This window comes from Zea mays, chromosome 4, assembly GCF_902167145.1.
Source record: "Zea mays cultivar B73 chromosome 4, Zm-B73-REFERENCE-NAM-5.0, whole genome shotgun sequence".
Classification (NCBI taxonomy): Eukaryota; Viridiplantae; Streptophyta; class Magnoliopsida; order Poales; family Poaceae; genus Zea; species Zea mays.
The window spans coordinates 32,719,667-32,733,758 of NC_050099.1; the positions used below are offsets into that span (position 1 = coordinate 32,719,667).

The following is a 14,092-nucleotide window of genomic DNA, read 5'->3' on the forward strand; positions in this document are numbered from 1 at the left end:
ATTATAAGTGATTTAGCTTTGTCCTAAATCAAACTTATATGTACGACGCACAAACATCTATTACATCAATTATATTTTATTGCATACCATGAAATAATATTTTGATAGTGGATTCATTGATATTGTAGATGTTAATATATGTTTCTATGAATTTGGTCAAAGTTAAACAAGTTTGACTTAGGACAAAGTCCAAACAACTTACAGTTTGGAACGGAAGGAGTACTTAACTGCTGAATATAGCCACTACAGCATCCTACCACAGCTGCTACGACTGTGCATTCTGCCGCTTGCAGGGTCATAAAGACCAATATTGTACCGTGCTCGCAGCAACAAGATTTAACTGTAACTGCAACTAGCATGCAGATGCAGGAAAATCACATTGGTTCGCAATGATACATGGAAATCAAAGATCACAGCTTCCCATAAAGAAATGGTCTATCTGCAGTAGTATTTATAAATGTTTCAAAAAAGGCATCTTTCTACAACTCTTTTGAGCGTTAATCTCTGAATGTTAGGGGTTCACTAGAACCCTTACAGTTACTAGATCTGTTAATAACCAAATTCTGCAGTCAGCTACAATCTAATTGGTACTATTAGATTGCATGATGCTACACACAAGGTATGACAGGTAAAATCATATTGTTCCCAAATTCAATATATTTGGTCATCTACATCATCACACTCCATTAGGGGATGTTTAGATGCTGACCTCTTTGAGCTTTTATCGGAGGAATCTCTGCCCTTACCAAACTTCTTGATTGACCTTTTCAGTGACATTGTATAGCTTTGCAGATTTTGCTGCCCTCTGAAGTTCTTCGATGACTGAACTACCTCATCAAAAGCCTTGGACAGTGAATCTTTAGCGACTGCATAGATTTCAGCAGATTTTGAACCTTCTTTTGCAAATTTTACCACATGACAGAAGAGATCATTGAACCTTGCAGTTGAAGGATCATCACGGTCCCCCCTCAGATCAATGTAATTATCAGAGGTGTCAATATTTTTTGCATGCTTTGTCCAACGTTTCAGAATATAAGCCTTTGGAAGGTCATGTACTCCTTCGATAATGAAAATCCGAAGAGCGTGTCTGCACAAGATACCACAGCTCTCAAACAGGCAGCAACTACAATTCACCGTACCTTGATCAGGATTGAAATAGACAGTATGTATCTCCTCATCACCTTCATATCTGTTAACACGATACTTGTGTACTGTGTCATCCTCAAGTCTCTCTGCGTGGTACCCAAAAGAATCAACAAATTGCCCCTGAAATAAGCCAAAAATTGTGCTAGTGAATATTGAACTCCCTTGTTTTTCTACTGGTGAGGCTGTACTCAACGCTGGCATTTGAAACATTGTGAAATAATCTGCCTGAACTTCAGCTTCAAATGAACTAGAAATTACTTGTCCAAGTTGACAAACAGCCACCCGCAATTCAGTCTTGGACGAAAAGTACTTCTGAATAGCCTTCTCAATACTTCCAAAGGTTGTTGGCATCAGATTTCTGGGATAAAATACATTTTTCGTGTATGCTGGGGCCCATCGTTGGCGAATATCATAGAGAGACTGTAAAAGCTCATTGTTGCTGAGTTCATGCTTTATGATGACCGAGTTCCAACCTGAGTCAAACAGTTCTTCTATTCTGGACCCATCAATGCACTTCCTTAGATCAGTTACTAAAGCCACTGGATCCGGAAACGTACCATGTAGATCCTCCTTCATTGTGTCTAAGATATGCCTTTCACAGAAAATATGGTGGGTATTGGGCAATACCTTGGCAACAGCAGCTGCCATTCCTCGGTTCAACTCTGTTAGCAAAGAAACAGGTGGACCCATGTGCATTGCTTCAAGCCATTTCTCAAACAACCATGTAAATGATGCTTCTGACTCGTCAAGAAGTAGTGCGCAGCCAAAAACAACAGGCTGCACATGATGATTAACACCTGAGAATATGACAATAGGGATAGTCTCCTTGTTTTTCCGATACGTTGTCTCAAACCTAACAGCATCACCAAAATGGTAGTAAGCCATCCTAGCCTTAGCATCAGCCCAGAAGATATTGGTGGAGTGCCCATTCTTTTCATACTGCACAGCATAGAAAAATGAAGGGTCCTCTTCCTGTCTCTTCTTAAGGTATTCAAATAAGCTTTGAGCATCCTCTGGCCCTAAATCATTATACCTCACCTCTCTTGGATGCTGAGAATCTTGGCCATTCAGAAGGAGATTACGAGTGTCAGAAAAGTTATTTGCAATGACAAGTACCTCACCTTGCGAGCGAACACAGTGAACTCTACTTGCTGGTGCTGGTTTCAGCTCATGGGTATGCTCTAGGATGAGTTTGGAGACTGTCCAGGTGTCTTTTCCCTTCCGAATTATCTCAAACAATGCATCACAACCATCCCTCGAGGGGTCCATCGCACGTACTCTCTTGGTATCCTCTCCATTGCTCTCCCGTCCAGAATGGTACCGATGCCTTGAGCACACAAGCTTCAGCATCTTGAGTGACTCATCCTGTGACTTGCGGGACTGGCGTACACGAGCTTCAAATCCCACACGGCTGGCATACGAGTAGTAGAATGTCTTGGCAGACTCAAGGGACTCGAATTCCATACCAATGTAAGGGTCAACCACAGTATCACTCTCGATGGCAATATACTGCACTCGACTGGGCAACCCGACCTCATGATTGTGCTCCTTGACAAGCTTGGTGACAATCCACTTGCTATCACCTCTGCGGAGCACTTCGAGCATGGCATTGCAACCCTCCCTGATGGAGGCAGGGCGCTTCCTCGTCTTCTTCCCAGCTGTGACCACACGTTTCTCCTTACTGAACCCTTCCCTTGAGCACACAAATCTTAGCATGATTATGGACTCACTGCACTTAGACTTGCGTGACCGGGCAATGCGAACAGAGAAACCAACACGGCCAGCATAGGCAATGTAGAAGGTCTTGGCAGCCTCACCGGACTCAAACTCCATCCCCAGCCGAGGCTCCAGGCAGGCGTCGGACTCCACCGGGAAGAGGTCCCTGCAGACGGACTGCGGCTGTATCGCCGCAGCCGCAGCTGCCAGCGCTGACTGAGCTTGGTGGTCGACAATATGGACGCTGTGCAGCGGCATCTGGTCCACGTGGGGGCTGACGCCGAGGGAGGCCCAGAAGTTGATGCTGTCATCCTCGAGGTCCACCACTTGGGGCTCCATCATCCCGTGGCCCGCCGCCAGCTCCCCGACCTCCGTTACCCTCCCGCAATCTCCTTCCCCGTGTTATCTCCTACACTCCAACAACAAACCAAGAACCATGGAAACTTCTACCTGACGCCGGCCGCCACGCTCAATTGAAGAACCAATCCAGCTCAAACTCCCGCGTGGCTCTGGCTCCGGCACTCCGACCCCTAGCAAACTGCCGCGGAGAAGCAAGAAATCTGAAGCTTTGATAACTCCGCGAGTGAAGAAGAGGAACTAAAAGCAGATGGCCCCAATTGAGGAAATGGGAACTAAAAGCAGGTGGCAACAATTGCGGAAATGGGGGCCAAGAACCCTAGAGAATTGACTTGGTGAGACCTGGGATTCGACAGAAATGCAAGAAAATAGGCTCGAATTGGGTAGAGGAAAGACTGTACCTCTGGATCCTTGAGGCTGTTTAAGCTCTACCAGCGGCGGCGGCTGCTACCGACAGCGGCTCCTTTGCGTTACTTTCGCTTCATTTTTTCACCCTTTATTACTCCCTCTGTTACAAAATAGAGGGAAAGTAATATAATATATATATATATCCCTCTGTTATAAAATATAATTTAATTTAAACTAAATATATGTTTATTAATTGACTATAAATATGGTGTATACCTATATTCAGTATCCTTTAAATAAATATGGACAAAGAAAAGAGAGCTAGAAAGAATTATAATTTAAAATAGATGGAGTATTTTTTTTTTCTGTTTCAACTCAAATAACACCTAAAATCCAAACAGTTACAGTTAAATTTTAACGGCTAAATAGTACTGCTATCTTTTTGTTTTCGTGGCTGGAAAGAGATTGGGTCTTCGTTAAATGCGTGGTTGAATTTTTCTAACGACCGTGCTGTGTGAAGCATTCTACCAAACTATGACACTTCCTTTATTTTATTCTTATAAAAAAAACTTTGGCGTTTCTCTTTCAAAAGTCTAAAAAGAAAAATTCGACCATGAAATCAGAACCACATGATCCTTTTTCCCTAAGAGTCCGTTCGGATTCATTTTAGGCCCCTATTTAGATAATTAGAATTGAATTCCATTCTAAATATAATTTTATATGAAGTATATTTTTATGTTCTTATTGGTTCTATTAGGAAGATATTTATGTGCTATAATTCTATTATAGGAACGAACAAAAGAGCGTGTTATAAGTTACAGAGTACAAAACATATACTAATGTTACATAAAAACAATTTTCACCTTTCATCCTATGAATATAGGATAGTCTTATACTAAATTTTGAAAAGTGGTGGAATGTCAAATTCGAAACCAAATAACCTACTCTATTAAAGGATCTAAACAACCCCTTAGAGGAATTGGAATCTACTACCTCAGTTCACAAATATATAACACCGATGACTTTTTTTGAAAACTTTGATCACTCGTCTATAAACACACAATTCGGTCGATATATAATTCTGCATACTTTTGCGCCTTATCGGTGGTGTGCACTGGAAGAAAATGAGCCACATTCGTCAATCGGTCCACAATAACCCAGATTGAATCGTGGTGTCGAGAGGTGTTGGGTAGACCCACAATGAAATCCATGCTGATGTCGTCCCATTTCCATAATTGTATAGAGAGGGGTTGCAAGGCATCAGCCGACTTCAGGTGACTTGCCTTTATTCTCCGACAGGTATCACACTCTGACACATACTTGGTTATTTCCCTCTTCATCCTTGTCCACCAGTACAGGGGTTTTAGGTCATGGTACATCTTGTCGCTTCCCGGATGTATGGAGAATTTGGAGAGGTGGGCCTCATCCAAAAATTTTCTCCTGAGGTCCTCATTTTTGGGAACTACAAGTCGGTCTTCGAACCATAATGTTCCCTTACTGTCTTGGCGGAAACACTTATACTTTTTAATCTTCTGGTTAAGCATTTCCTTGATGATTTGCACTCCCTTATCACCAAGCTGGGCCATAATAATTTGGTCTAGCAAGGTTGGTTCAATGGAGATGTAGTCCAAGGTACCAGAAGGAATCACTTCAATCTTCATCTTACTCAATTCGTCACACAAGGTATTGACGTGTCACACCCGGTTTTAAGGAACAAAGCCGGGTGCATCTCATACATGCGCCAAGAAGACAACATATATAATAACAGAGTGTATAGAGATAAATGTCACGATACATCAGAGTATTTATTACATAGCGGAAGACTTATTACAAAATAAAAGAATAAATATAAAACGAACTAAGGATCGTTGGCGCCAATGTCAACTGAGAAACGCCACCTAGATCAGATCATACTCCTCGCCTTGCGGCTCCTCCTGAACCACCTGTTCTACTCCTGTGGGGGGTGTGAGACAGCAAGAGTGAGCTCACATACGTTCATCGCTCAACAAGTCGTGGGGAATAATGTGGCATGAACTCACCAAAGGTGGGAGTTCATGAAGTGTAAGGTTGATCAATGAAATAGAGGCTGAAGCTGAGCATTGCTTTTATAAGTTGGTCAAAATTTTATTAGCAATTACTAAGTGTAAGTAAATACCAAACCTTAATAATAATAAAGTATTAATAAAATAATCCCAAATGCGATGCAAATGTCAAATTAAATTTAACTTCCATAATTAATTATGTGAGGGTCCGAGCCGCTCATGACCGTGAGCACGGCTAGTATACCAGTTTTACACTCTGCAGAGGTTGCGCATCTTTACCCACAAGTCATGTTACCCATCTGCCAAGAGATGGCCAATCCCATACACCTCTACCGAGGAGGCGAGGCAGGGTAACACTACGAGGCCTTTACAAAGTTCCACTAGCTTCAGAAATCTCGCTACAGTTTATAGGAAGCTCCAATGCAGGGTTCTTGCCTGACCGCCATCGCAGCAAAATCAACCAAGGACCTCCCTACACTAACCACTCCCCTACTGCCCTTGCCCCTTTCGGGTAAGGAAGACCTCCACTAGCTTTCCTAGTTAATCAGCCAAGGGCGTCCCATTATACCCTTGTGGTAGCACTGTTTTCCCGGGTGGTCGCTCCATGTTCCCATTAACATAATGATCTTAACATGAACAGTAATAATAAAAAAGAATAAAAGAGCAATTATGAATAAAGTATCTTCATACCCAAATCCACATAAAGCAATAGCAGGTACTACCCAAAGAAATATTTCAGTGGTGAACAAGGTATAAAGATAGCCAAAACTAGGGTAACCTATTGGGTCCCATCAAAATTAACCTATGCAGATCATTATAATTAACAAGAACATGGCTGGGAAAAAGTAAGTGATCAAGGGCACAACTTGCCTTCAATGAGCTCCTGCTCAGCTATCTACTTACTGAACCTCAGATTCCACAGTGGCTTGTTCGTCTACTCGCATCAACACAATACATACATAGTATAGTAAAAATTAACATTGCACCAAACATATAAACAAATTACACAGTAAAAATCTACACATTAAAATAAAATCCTAGGAACAGGAATCATAATTTTTGGTATTATAGATCTTAAGATATGAATTTCCCAATGTTTTATGTATTTAATACAAGCTTAAGTAAAAGATAAATTTTAATGTGTCTTTTATGCCAAAACAGTGGCACTATTTGATAAACAATAATATTATAAAAATATATAAATTGGAATGGATTAAAAAGGAGTTATAATGAATTTACTATGATTTAATTGAGTTTCTGGTATTATTTTAATGCCAAAACTACTTTTTATATTGATTTTATTCTGTTTTCCTGCTCACTGGATTGCGCGCACGATTAAACAGAAACTCAGGGACCCCGGTGCAAAGATCCCAAGACTCAGGCTAATTCAGAACTGGATGGCAGGTTGGTTTTCTTTTTCCCCGAGGGCCCACTTGTAAAAACGCCAAGGTTGCATAACTCGGATGTGCCCTGACCGCTTGATCAAAGATCAAGGGCCCGGATTAGAAAATGAAGAGGTATGCATCCAGAGCCCTAGGATTTGAGATCAATGCTCTGGATTTTAAAACGCCAGGAACACCCCTCGCCCCACCATCCATCGATCAACGGCCAGGATGGGCCATGGCTAAAACGCCATCCTACACCTATTCACGATCGCACAATCACGATCCGACGGCCATCGCTCTTCTCTCTCACCTTAACCCGAGACGGCGGCGCATGGCCCTGACGCGGCGGAGCCATGGCCGGCGCACTCCCAAATTCGGCTCCAGCAATCGAACTCCGATCCGAAGGCAATATCACGCAAAGGGTAACGATGCGATACGATGGGGAGGTTGCTCACCGTGATTCCAAGAGTGCCCCGGGCCATCCACGGGGAGCGGCGGATCCCAGCGTTCGACGACGAATCCTGGTCGCCACAGGGTCAATCCTTCCCTATACGGCCACGGGTGTTCCACTGGCCAGCACATGAAGCTTCTGGACTCATCGCAGACCCCCAAACGTCAGTCGTGGACGGGGACGATGCTGACGGCGTTGTTGGCGCAGAACTCCCAGTCCACGGAGATGGGTGGCTTGGCTGCGACACGTGAGCCCCCAACGAGCAATTCGCCGCATCCAAGATGACCACGAGCATGCACGCCCAGAGCTCCGGCTTCTACGGACCCCAGGATGAACCTGGACGCCCCACGGGTGGTAAATCAACGGCGAGCAGAGAGGGGTGCTACAACGGTGAGGGTTCACGGCGCTTGGCGGCTGACGGTGAAACGGCCCCGGACTTATACCCAAGCGATGCGCCAAAGTCGGAAGGGTAGCTCCACGAGGATTGAGTCCAAGGGGGCGTGGGTTCCTCGGCGAGGAGATCGGCCATTGCGGAGAGCTCAGTGCGACGCGAGCGAGATTCACGGGGAAGAAACGCCCCTGACGAGCGGGTCCCACCCGCCAGTGGCACGGCGAAAGCTTATGCACGCGAGAGGATGGCGGCCAGGGCCCACTAGGCAGCAGCAGTGTGGTGGACACAGGGGTACGCCGGTGTGGCTGACCGATGGGGTCATGGTGTCGGCGCCAGGTCGCTGCAGAAGACTGGGCCGACAGGGAAATAGGATAGTTGGGCCAAAATGAAGAACTGGGCCCAAGCGCGGACTTTTGATTTTTTTTATTTCTGTTTTGCATTTTCTTTTCCATTTTCTCCTTTAAATCTCCATTTTGAATTCAAACTTGTTTGTGAGATTCATACCTGAGTTAAAAGCCTAAATTAAAATATAAGTAGGACCAAAATGTATTTATTCATATATTTATTTTCTCTATTTTGTATAATATTTTCCTTCTCTATTTTCCCAATTTTTAGAATTTAAATTTAGGCTAAATCCCAAATTCCCATTATTATCTTATTTTTATTCATATTATTATTGTTGTTTTAAATGCACAAACAAAAATACAATATGATGCAATGGTTTATTCGTGTTTTAGTAAAGGTTTTTCTCATTTTTAAACATGATCAGTCACATGTGATGATGAGTAATAGTCACCAAACATTGAGATCGACTCTATTTCCATTGTTTACATATTTGGGTATTACAAATCCTACCCCCTTAAAAATAATCTCGTCCTCGAGATTTAGGAAGAACGAGAGAAAAGGCGGGGAAAATCTATGCGAAGCTCTTCTTCTCTTTCCCATGTTGCTTCATCTTCGCCATGGTGACTCCATTGTACTTTTGCACGTCTTTATAACCTTATTTCTTGTAACTCGAGCCAAAGTATCAAGAATCTTGATAGGATACTCCGTGTAAATCAAATCACCCTGAACACTGAGCTCCTCCATTGGTAGTTGTTCCTCAGGGACACGTAGACACTTCTTAAGTTGAGACACATGAAATACATTATGCACATCAGATAGATTATCAGGTAGCTCGAGTTGATAGGCCATCACTCCAACTTGCCTAAAAACTCAGAATGTCCAATATAGCGAGGGGACAATTTGCCCTTAACTTTGAGTCTCCTCATTCCACGAAGTGGTGAAACCTTAAGGTACACATGATTTCTTTCCTTAAACTCCAGTGGTCTTCTTCTATTATCAGCGTAGCTCTTTTGTCTGGTCTGAGATACCCTCAAATTCTCTCGAATTATACGAACTTGTTTTTCCGCCTCTTGTATAAGTTCAGGTCCAAAGAACTGTCTTTCTCTAGTCTGATCCAATATAGAGGAGTCTTGCACTTCCTGCCATATAAAGCTTCGAATGGTGACATCTTCAGACTGGCCTGAGAACTCGGCATAAGGTAGACTCTTATCCCAACTACTACCATGCTGAAGGGCACAAGCTCTCAACATGTACTCCAATACTTGATTAGTCCTTTCAGTCTATCCATCAGTCTGACGATGGTAGGCCGAACTAAAATTCAACTTCGTATCCATATTCTCATGAATACTTTCCAAAATCTGGGGGTAAACTATGATCCTCTATCCAAAATGATCTTCTTCGGCACCCCGTGTCGAGACATAATCTGAGCCATATATAACTCTGCCACTTAAGATCCCTTATAAGTAGTCTTGACCGGAATGAAATGAGACACTTTGGTCAGTCTATCCATAATAACCCATATCGAATCCTATCCTTTCGAGGTGCGAGGCAATCCAGTAATGAAGTCCATACCAATCTCTTCCCACTCCCACTCGGGTATCTTTAGTGGGTGTAATAGTCCAGCTAGCCTTTGGTGTTCAGCCTTAACTCTTTGACACGCATTGCACATAGCCACATGTGCAGCCACATCTCTCTTTAGTCCATACCACCAATACTTTTGCTTCAAATCCTGATACATCTTAGTACTTCCAGGATGGATAGAATAAACTGAATCATGTGCCTCCTTCAATATAGTTTCCCGAAGGCTATCAATATCGGGAACACAAATCCGATTCTTGAACCATATCGTGCCTTGCTCATCCTCTGTGAATTCCGGGCCTCTACCTTCTGTTATCAGATCCTTGATCTCCTGGATTTTGGCATCACCAATCTGTCCTTTGCGGATTTCTTGCTCCAAGGTAGGTTCCAATCCAATAGTAACTCCTTCCGTATGTGTAACAATTCCCAGGTTGAGTTTCTCAAAATCTTTTGCTAATTCATCAGGTAGTTGGACAATGATAGCGGAATGAACGTGCTCCTTACGACTCAAGGCATCTGCAACCAAATTTGCCTTGCCTGGGTGGTAATGAATTTCCAAATCATAATCCTTAATAAGCTCCAACCAATGACGTTGCCTAAGGTTTAGATCCTTCTGAGTGAATATATACTTCAAACTCTTATGATCCGTGTACACTTTGCACTTAGTTCCCATAATGTAGTGTCTCCAAATCTTAAGTGCATGCACAACGGCTGCCAGTTCTAAGTCATGAGTGGGGTAGTTCAATTCATGTTTTCGCAACTGACGAGACGCATAGGCGATTACATGTCCTTCTTGCATGAGCACACATCCCAATCCTTGGCCACATGCATCACAATAAATGTCAAATCCCTTCTGTAGATCTGGCATAATCAACACTGGTGGTGACATCAATCTCTTCTTCAATTGAACAAAGTTGTCTTGGCATTTCTCATCCCACTTGAATTCTCTTCCTTTCTCCAAAAGCGAGGTCATAGGCTTGGCAATCTTAGAGAACCCTTCAATAAATCTCCGATAATATCCTGCAAGTCCCAAGAAACTTCGAATCTCCATAACTGTAGTGGGTATGCTCCACGCCACTATCTCCTTGACTTTAGCAGGATCCACTGATATTCCTCCATTAGATATGATATGTCCAAGGAATGGCACCTCGTCAATCCAAAACTCGCATTTGCTAAACTTGGCGTAGAATTGATTATCTCGTAGCTTCTGTAGCACCAATCTCAGGTGTTCCTCATGATCACTTTCACTCTTAAAATAGATAAGAATATCGTCGATAAATACTACGACGAATCTGTCCAAATACTCCATGAACACCTTATTCTTCAGATCCCTAAAATAGGTTGGTGCACTAGTTAGTCCAAATGACATAACGGTGAACTCATATAAACCACATCGGGTCGAGGAATCCGTCTTGGAAATATCCGATGGCCTAATCTTCATTTGGTGATAAACTGATCAGAGATCAATCTTCGAGAATACCCTTGCACCTCTCATCTGATCAAATAAATCTTCAATGCGGGGTAATGGATACTTGTTCTTCATAGTGACATCGTTAAGGGTCCTATAATCCACGCACATCCCTTGCGATCCATCTTTCTTCTGTACAATTAGAACCGGTGCTCCACAAGGTGAAGAATTCGGACGAATATACCCAGCCTCTTGTAATTCCTCTAATTGCTTCTTAAGTTCCTTTAGTTCTTCTACGAACATCCTGTATGGCCGTTTAGAATTAGGAGCAGTCCCAGGTAAGAGATCAATAACAAACTCCACTTCTCTATCAGCTGGCATCCCTGGTAACTCTTCTGGAAAGACATCCGGAAAATCTCTAACCACACGGATGTTGACACCAACAAACTCCTCAGGTATAAAGAACATCACACGTCTGGAAGAGGTGGTTACTGCAATTTGAACTTCAAATCTTTCTTCTTTGGAACTGGTGAGTTCTATGATTCCCTTAGCACAATGTATAAATTGTCTTTACCTTTCTTAACCATGACATACCAAGGATCACGTCTATAGTGCTCTCTTCTAACACTATAGGGGTAGCCCATCTAGGTTAGAAACACATGGGACGAAAGAAAGGATTGTAGACAAGGCGAGTAATTACGAGGAATGTTACTGCGGGGGATTTATTAGCTAAGCAGATTAATGTTTTACCTATCATAGCTAATTCATTACCTTATAGTGGTACATACTAAGATGTCCATATATAATGCTTCAATCAATCAAAGAAGCAAATCAGACATTTTTCATCAGAACAATCAAACAACATTTTTAAATATAGAAAATAGTTTTGATTTTGTCTTAGGTTCCCTAACTCTTAAGAATGTCATAGGGGTAGGGATTCCAAGGTGTGATTGTCTCAGAGTAGAAAAGGTAAGAATGGTCAGAGTAGAATAGTAGAAGGTGAGACAGGATCAAGATAAGCATAGAAAGAATCAGAGTAAGGTAAGCATAGAATGATTCAGAGTAAGATAAGTAGGTAAGGGTTTGTCCATTTCTATCTAGGTTTCGTCCTACAGTCAACATTTCCTCTGATACCACTTTTGTCACACCCGGTTTTAAGGAACAAAGCCGGGTGCATCTCATACATGCGCCAAGAAGACAACATATATAATAACAGAGTGTATAGAGATAAATGTCACGATACATCAGAGTATTTATTACATAGCGGAAGACTTATTACAAAATAAAAGAATAAATATAAAATGAACTAAGGATCATTGGCGCCAATGTCAACTGAGAAACGCCACCTAGATCAGATCATACTCCTCGCCTTGCGGCTCCTCCTGAACCACCTGTTCTTCTCCTGTGGGGGGGTGTGAGACAGCAAGAGTGAGCTCACATACGTTCATCACTCAACAAGTCGTGGGGAATAATGTGGCATGAACTCACCAAAGGTGGGAGTTCATGAAGTGTAAGGCTGATCAATGAAATAGAGGCTGAAGCTGAGCATTGCTTTTATAAGTTGGTCAAAATTTTATTAGCAATTACTAAGTGTAAGTAAATACCAAACCTTAATAATAATAAAGTATTAATAAAATAATCCCAAATGCGATGCAAATGTCAAATTAAATTTAAGTTCCATAATTAATCATGTGAGGGTCCGAGCCGCTCATGACCGTGAGCACGGCTAGTATACCAGTTTTACACTCTGCAGAGGTTGCGCATCTTTACCCACAAGTCATGTTACCCATCTGCCAAGAGATGGCCAATCCCATACACCTCTACCGAGGAGGCGAGGCAGGGTAACACTACGAGGCCTTTACAAAGTTCCACTAGCTTCAGAAATCCCGCTACAGTTTATAGGAAGCTCCAATGCAGGGTTCTTGCCTGACCGCCATCGCAGTAAAATCAACCAAGGACCTCCCTACACTGACCACTCCCCTACTGCCCTTGCCCCTTTCGAGTAAGGAAGACCTCCACTAGCTTTCCTAGTTAATCAGCCAAGGGCGTCCCATTATACCCTTGTGGTAGCACTGTTTTCCCGGGTGGTCGCTCCATGTTCCCATTAACATAATGATCTTAACATGAACAGTAATAATAAAAGAGAATAAAAGAGCAATTATGAATAAAGTATCTTCATACCCAAATCCACATAAAGCAATAGCAGGTACTACCCAAAGAAATATTTCAGTGGTGAACAAGGTATAAAGATAGCCAAAACTAGGGTAACCTATTGGGTCCCATCAAAATTAACCTATGCAGATCATTATAATTAACAAGAACATGGCTGGGAAAAAGTAAGTGATCAAGGGCACAACTTGCCTTCAATGAGCTCCTGCTCAGCTATCTACTTACTGAACCTCAGATTCCACAGTGGCTTGTTCGTCTACTCGCATCAACACAATACATACATAGTATAGTAAAAATTAACATTGCACCAAACATATAAACAAATTACACAGTAAAAATCTACACATTAAAATAAAATCCTAGGAACAGGAATCATAATTTTTGGTATTATAGATCTTAAGATATGAATTTCCCAAGGTTTTATGTATTTAATACAAGCTTAAGTAAAAGATAAATTTTAATGTGTCTTTTATGCCAAAACAGTGGCACTATCTGATAAACAATAATATTATAAAAATATATAAATTGGAATGGATTAAAAAGGAGTTATAATGAATTTACTATGATTTAATTGAGTTTCTAGTATTATTTTAATGCCAAAACTACTTTGTATATTGATTTTATTCTGTTTTCCTGCTCACTGGATTGCGCGCACGATTAAACAGAAACTTAGGGACCCCGGTGCAAAGATCCCAAGACTCAGGCTAATTCAGAACTGGATGGCAGGTTGGTTTTCTTTTTCCCCGAGGGCCCACT

General features: G+C 42.1%; 1 protein-coding gene across 2 annotated transcripts; it reads right to left on the bottom strand.

Annotated features, from left to right (window-relative positions):
• Window positions 1-397: 397 nt before the first annotated feature.
• LOC103653052 (protein FAR1-RELATED SEQUENCE 5) lies at window positions 398-3,729 on the bottom strand. 2 transcript variants are annotated; one of them, XM_008680029.4, is made up of 2 exons: window positions 3,621-3,729; window positions 398-3,538 (listed from the first exon to the last, which is right to left on the bottom strand). In XM_008680029.4, the coding sequence occupies exon 2, from the start codon at window positions 3,202-3,204 to the stop codon at window positions 652-654; it is 2,553 nt and encodes an 850-aa protein (XP_008678251.1). In that variant the 5' UTR covers window positions 3,205-3,538; window positions 3,621-3,729; the 3' UTR covers window positions 398-651. The 2 variants fall into 2 exon arrangements, with proteins under 2 accessions (XP_008678251.1, XP_008678252.1); XM_008680030.4 differs by having other exon boundaries at window positions 398-3,400; window positions 3,621-3,720.
• Window positions 3,730-14,092: the final 10,363 nt, after the last annotated feature.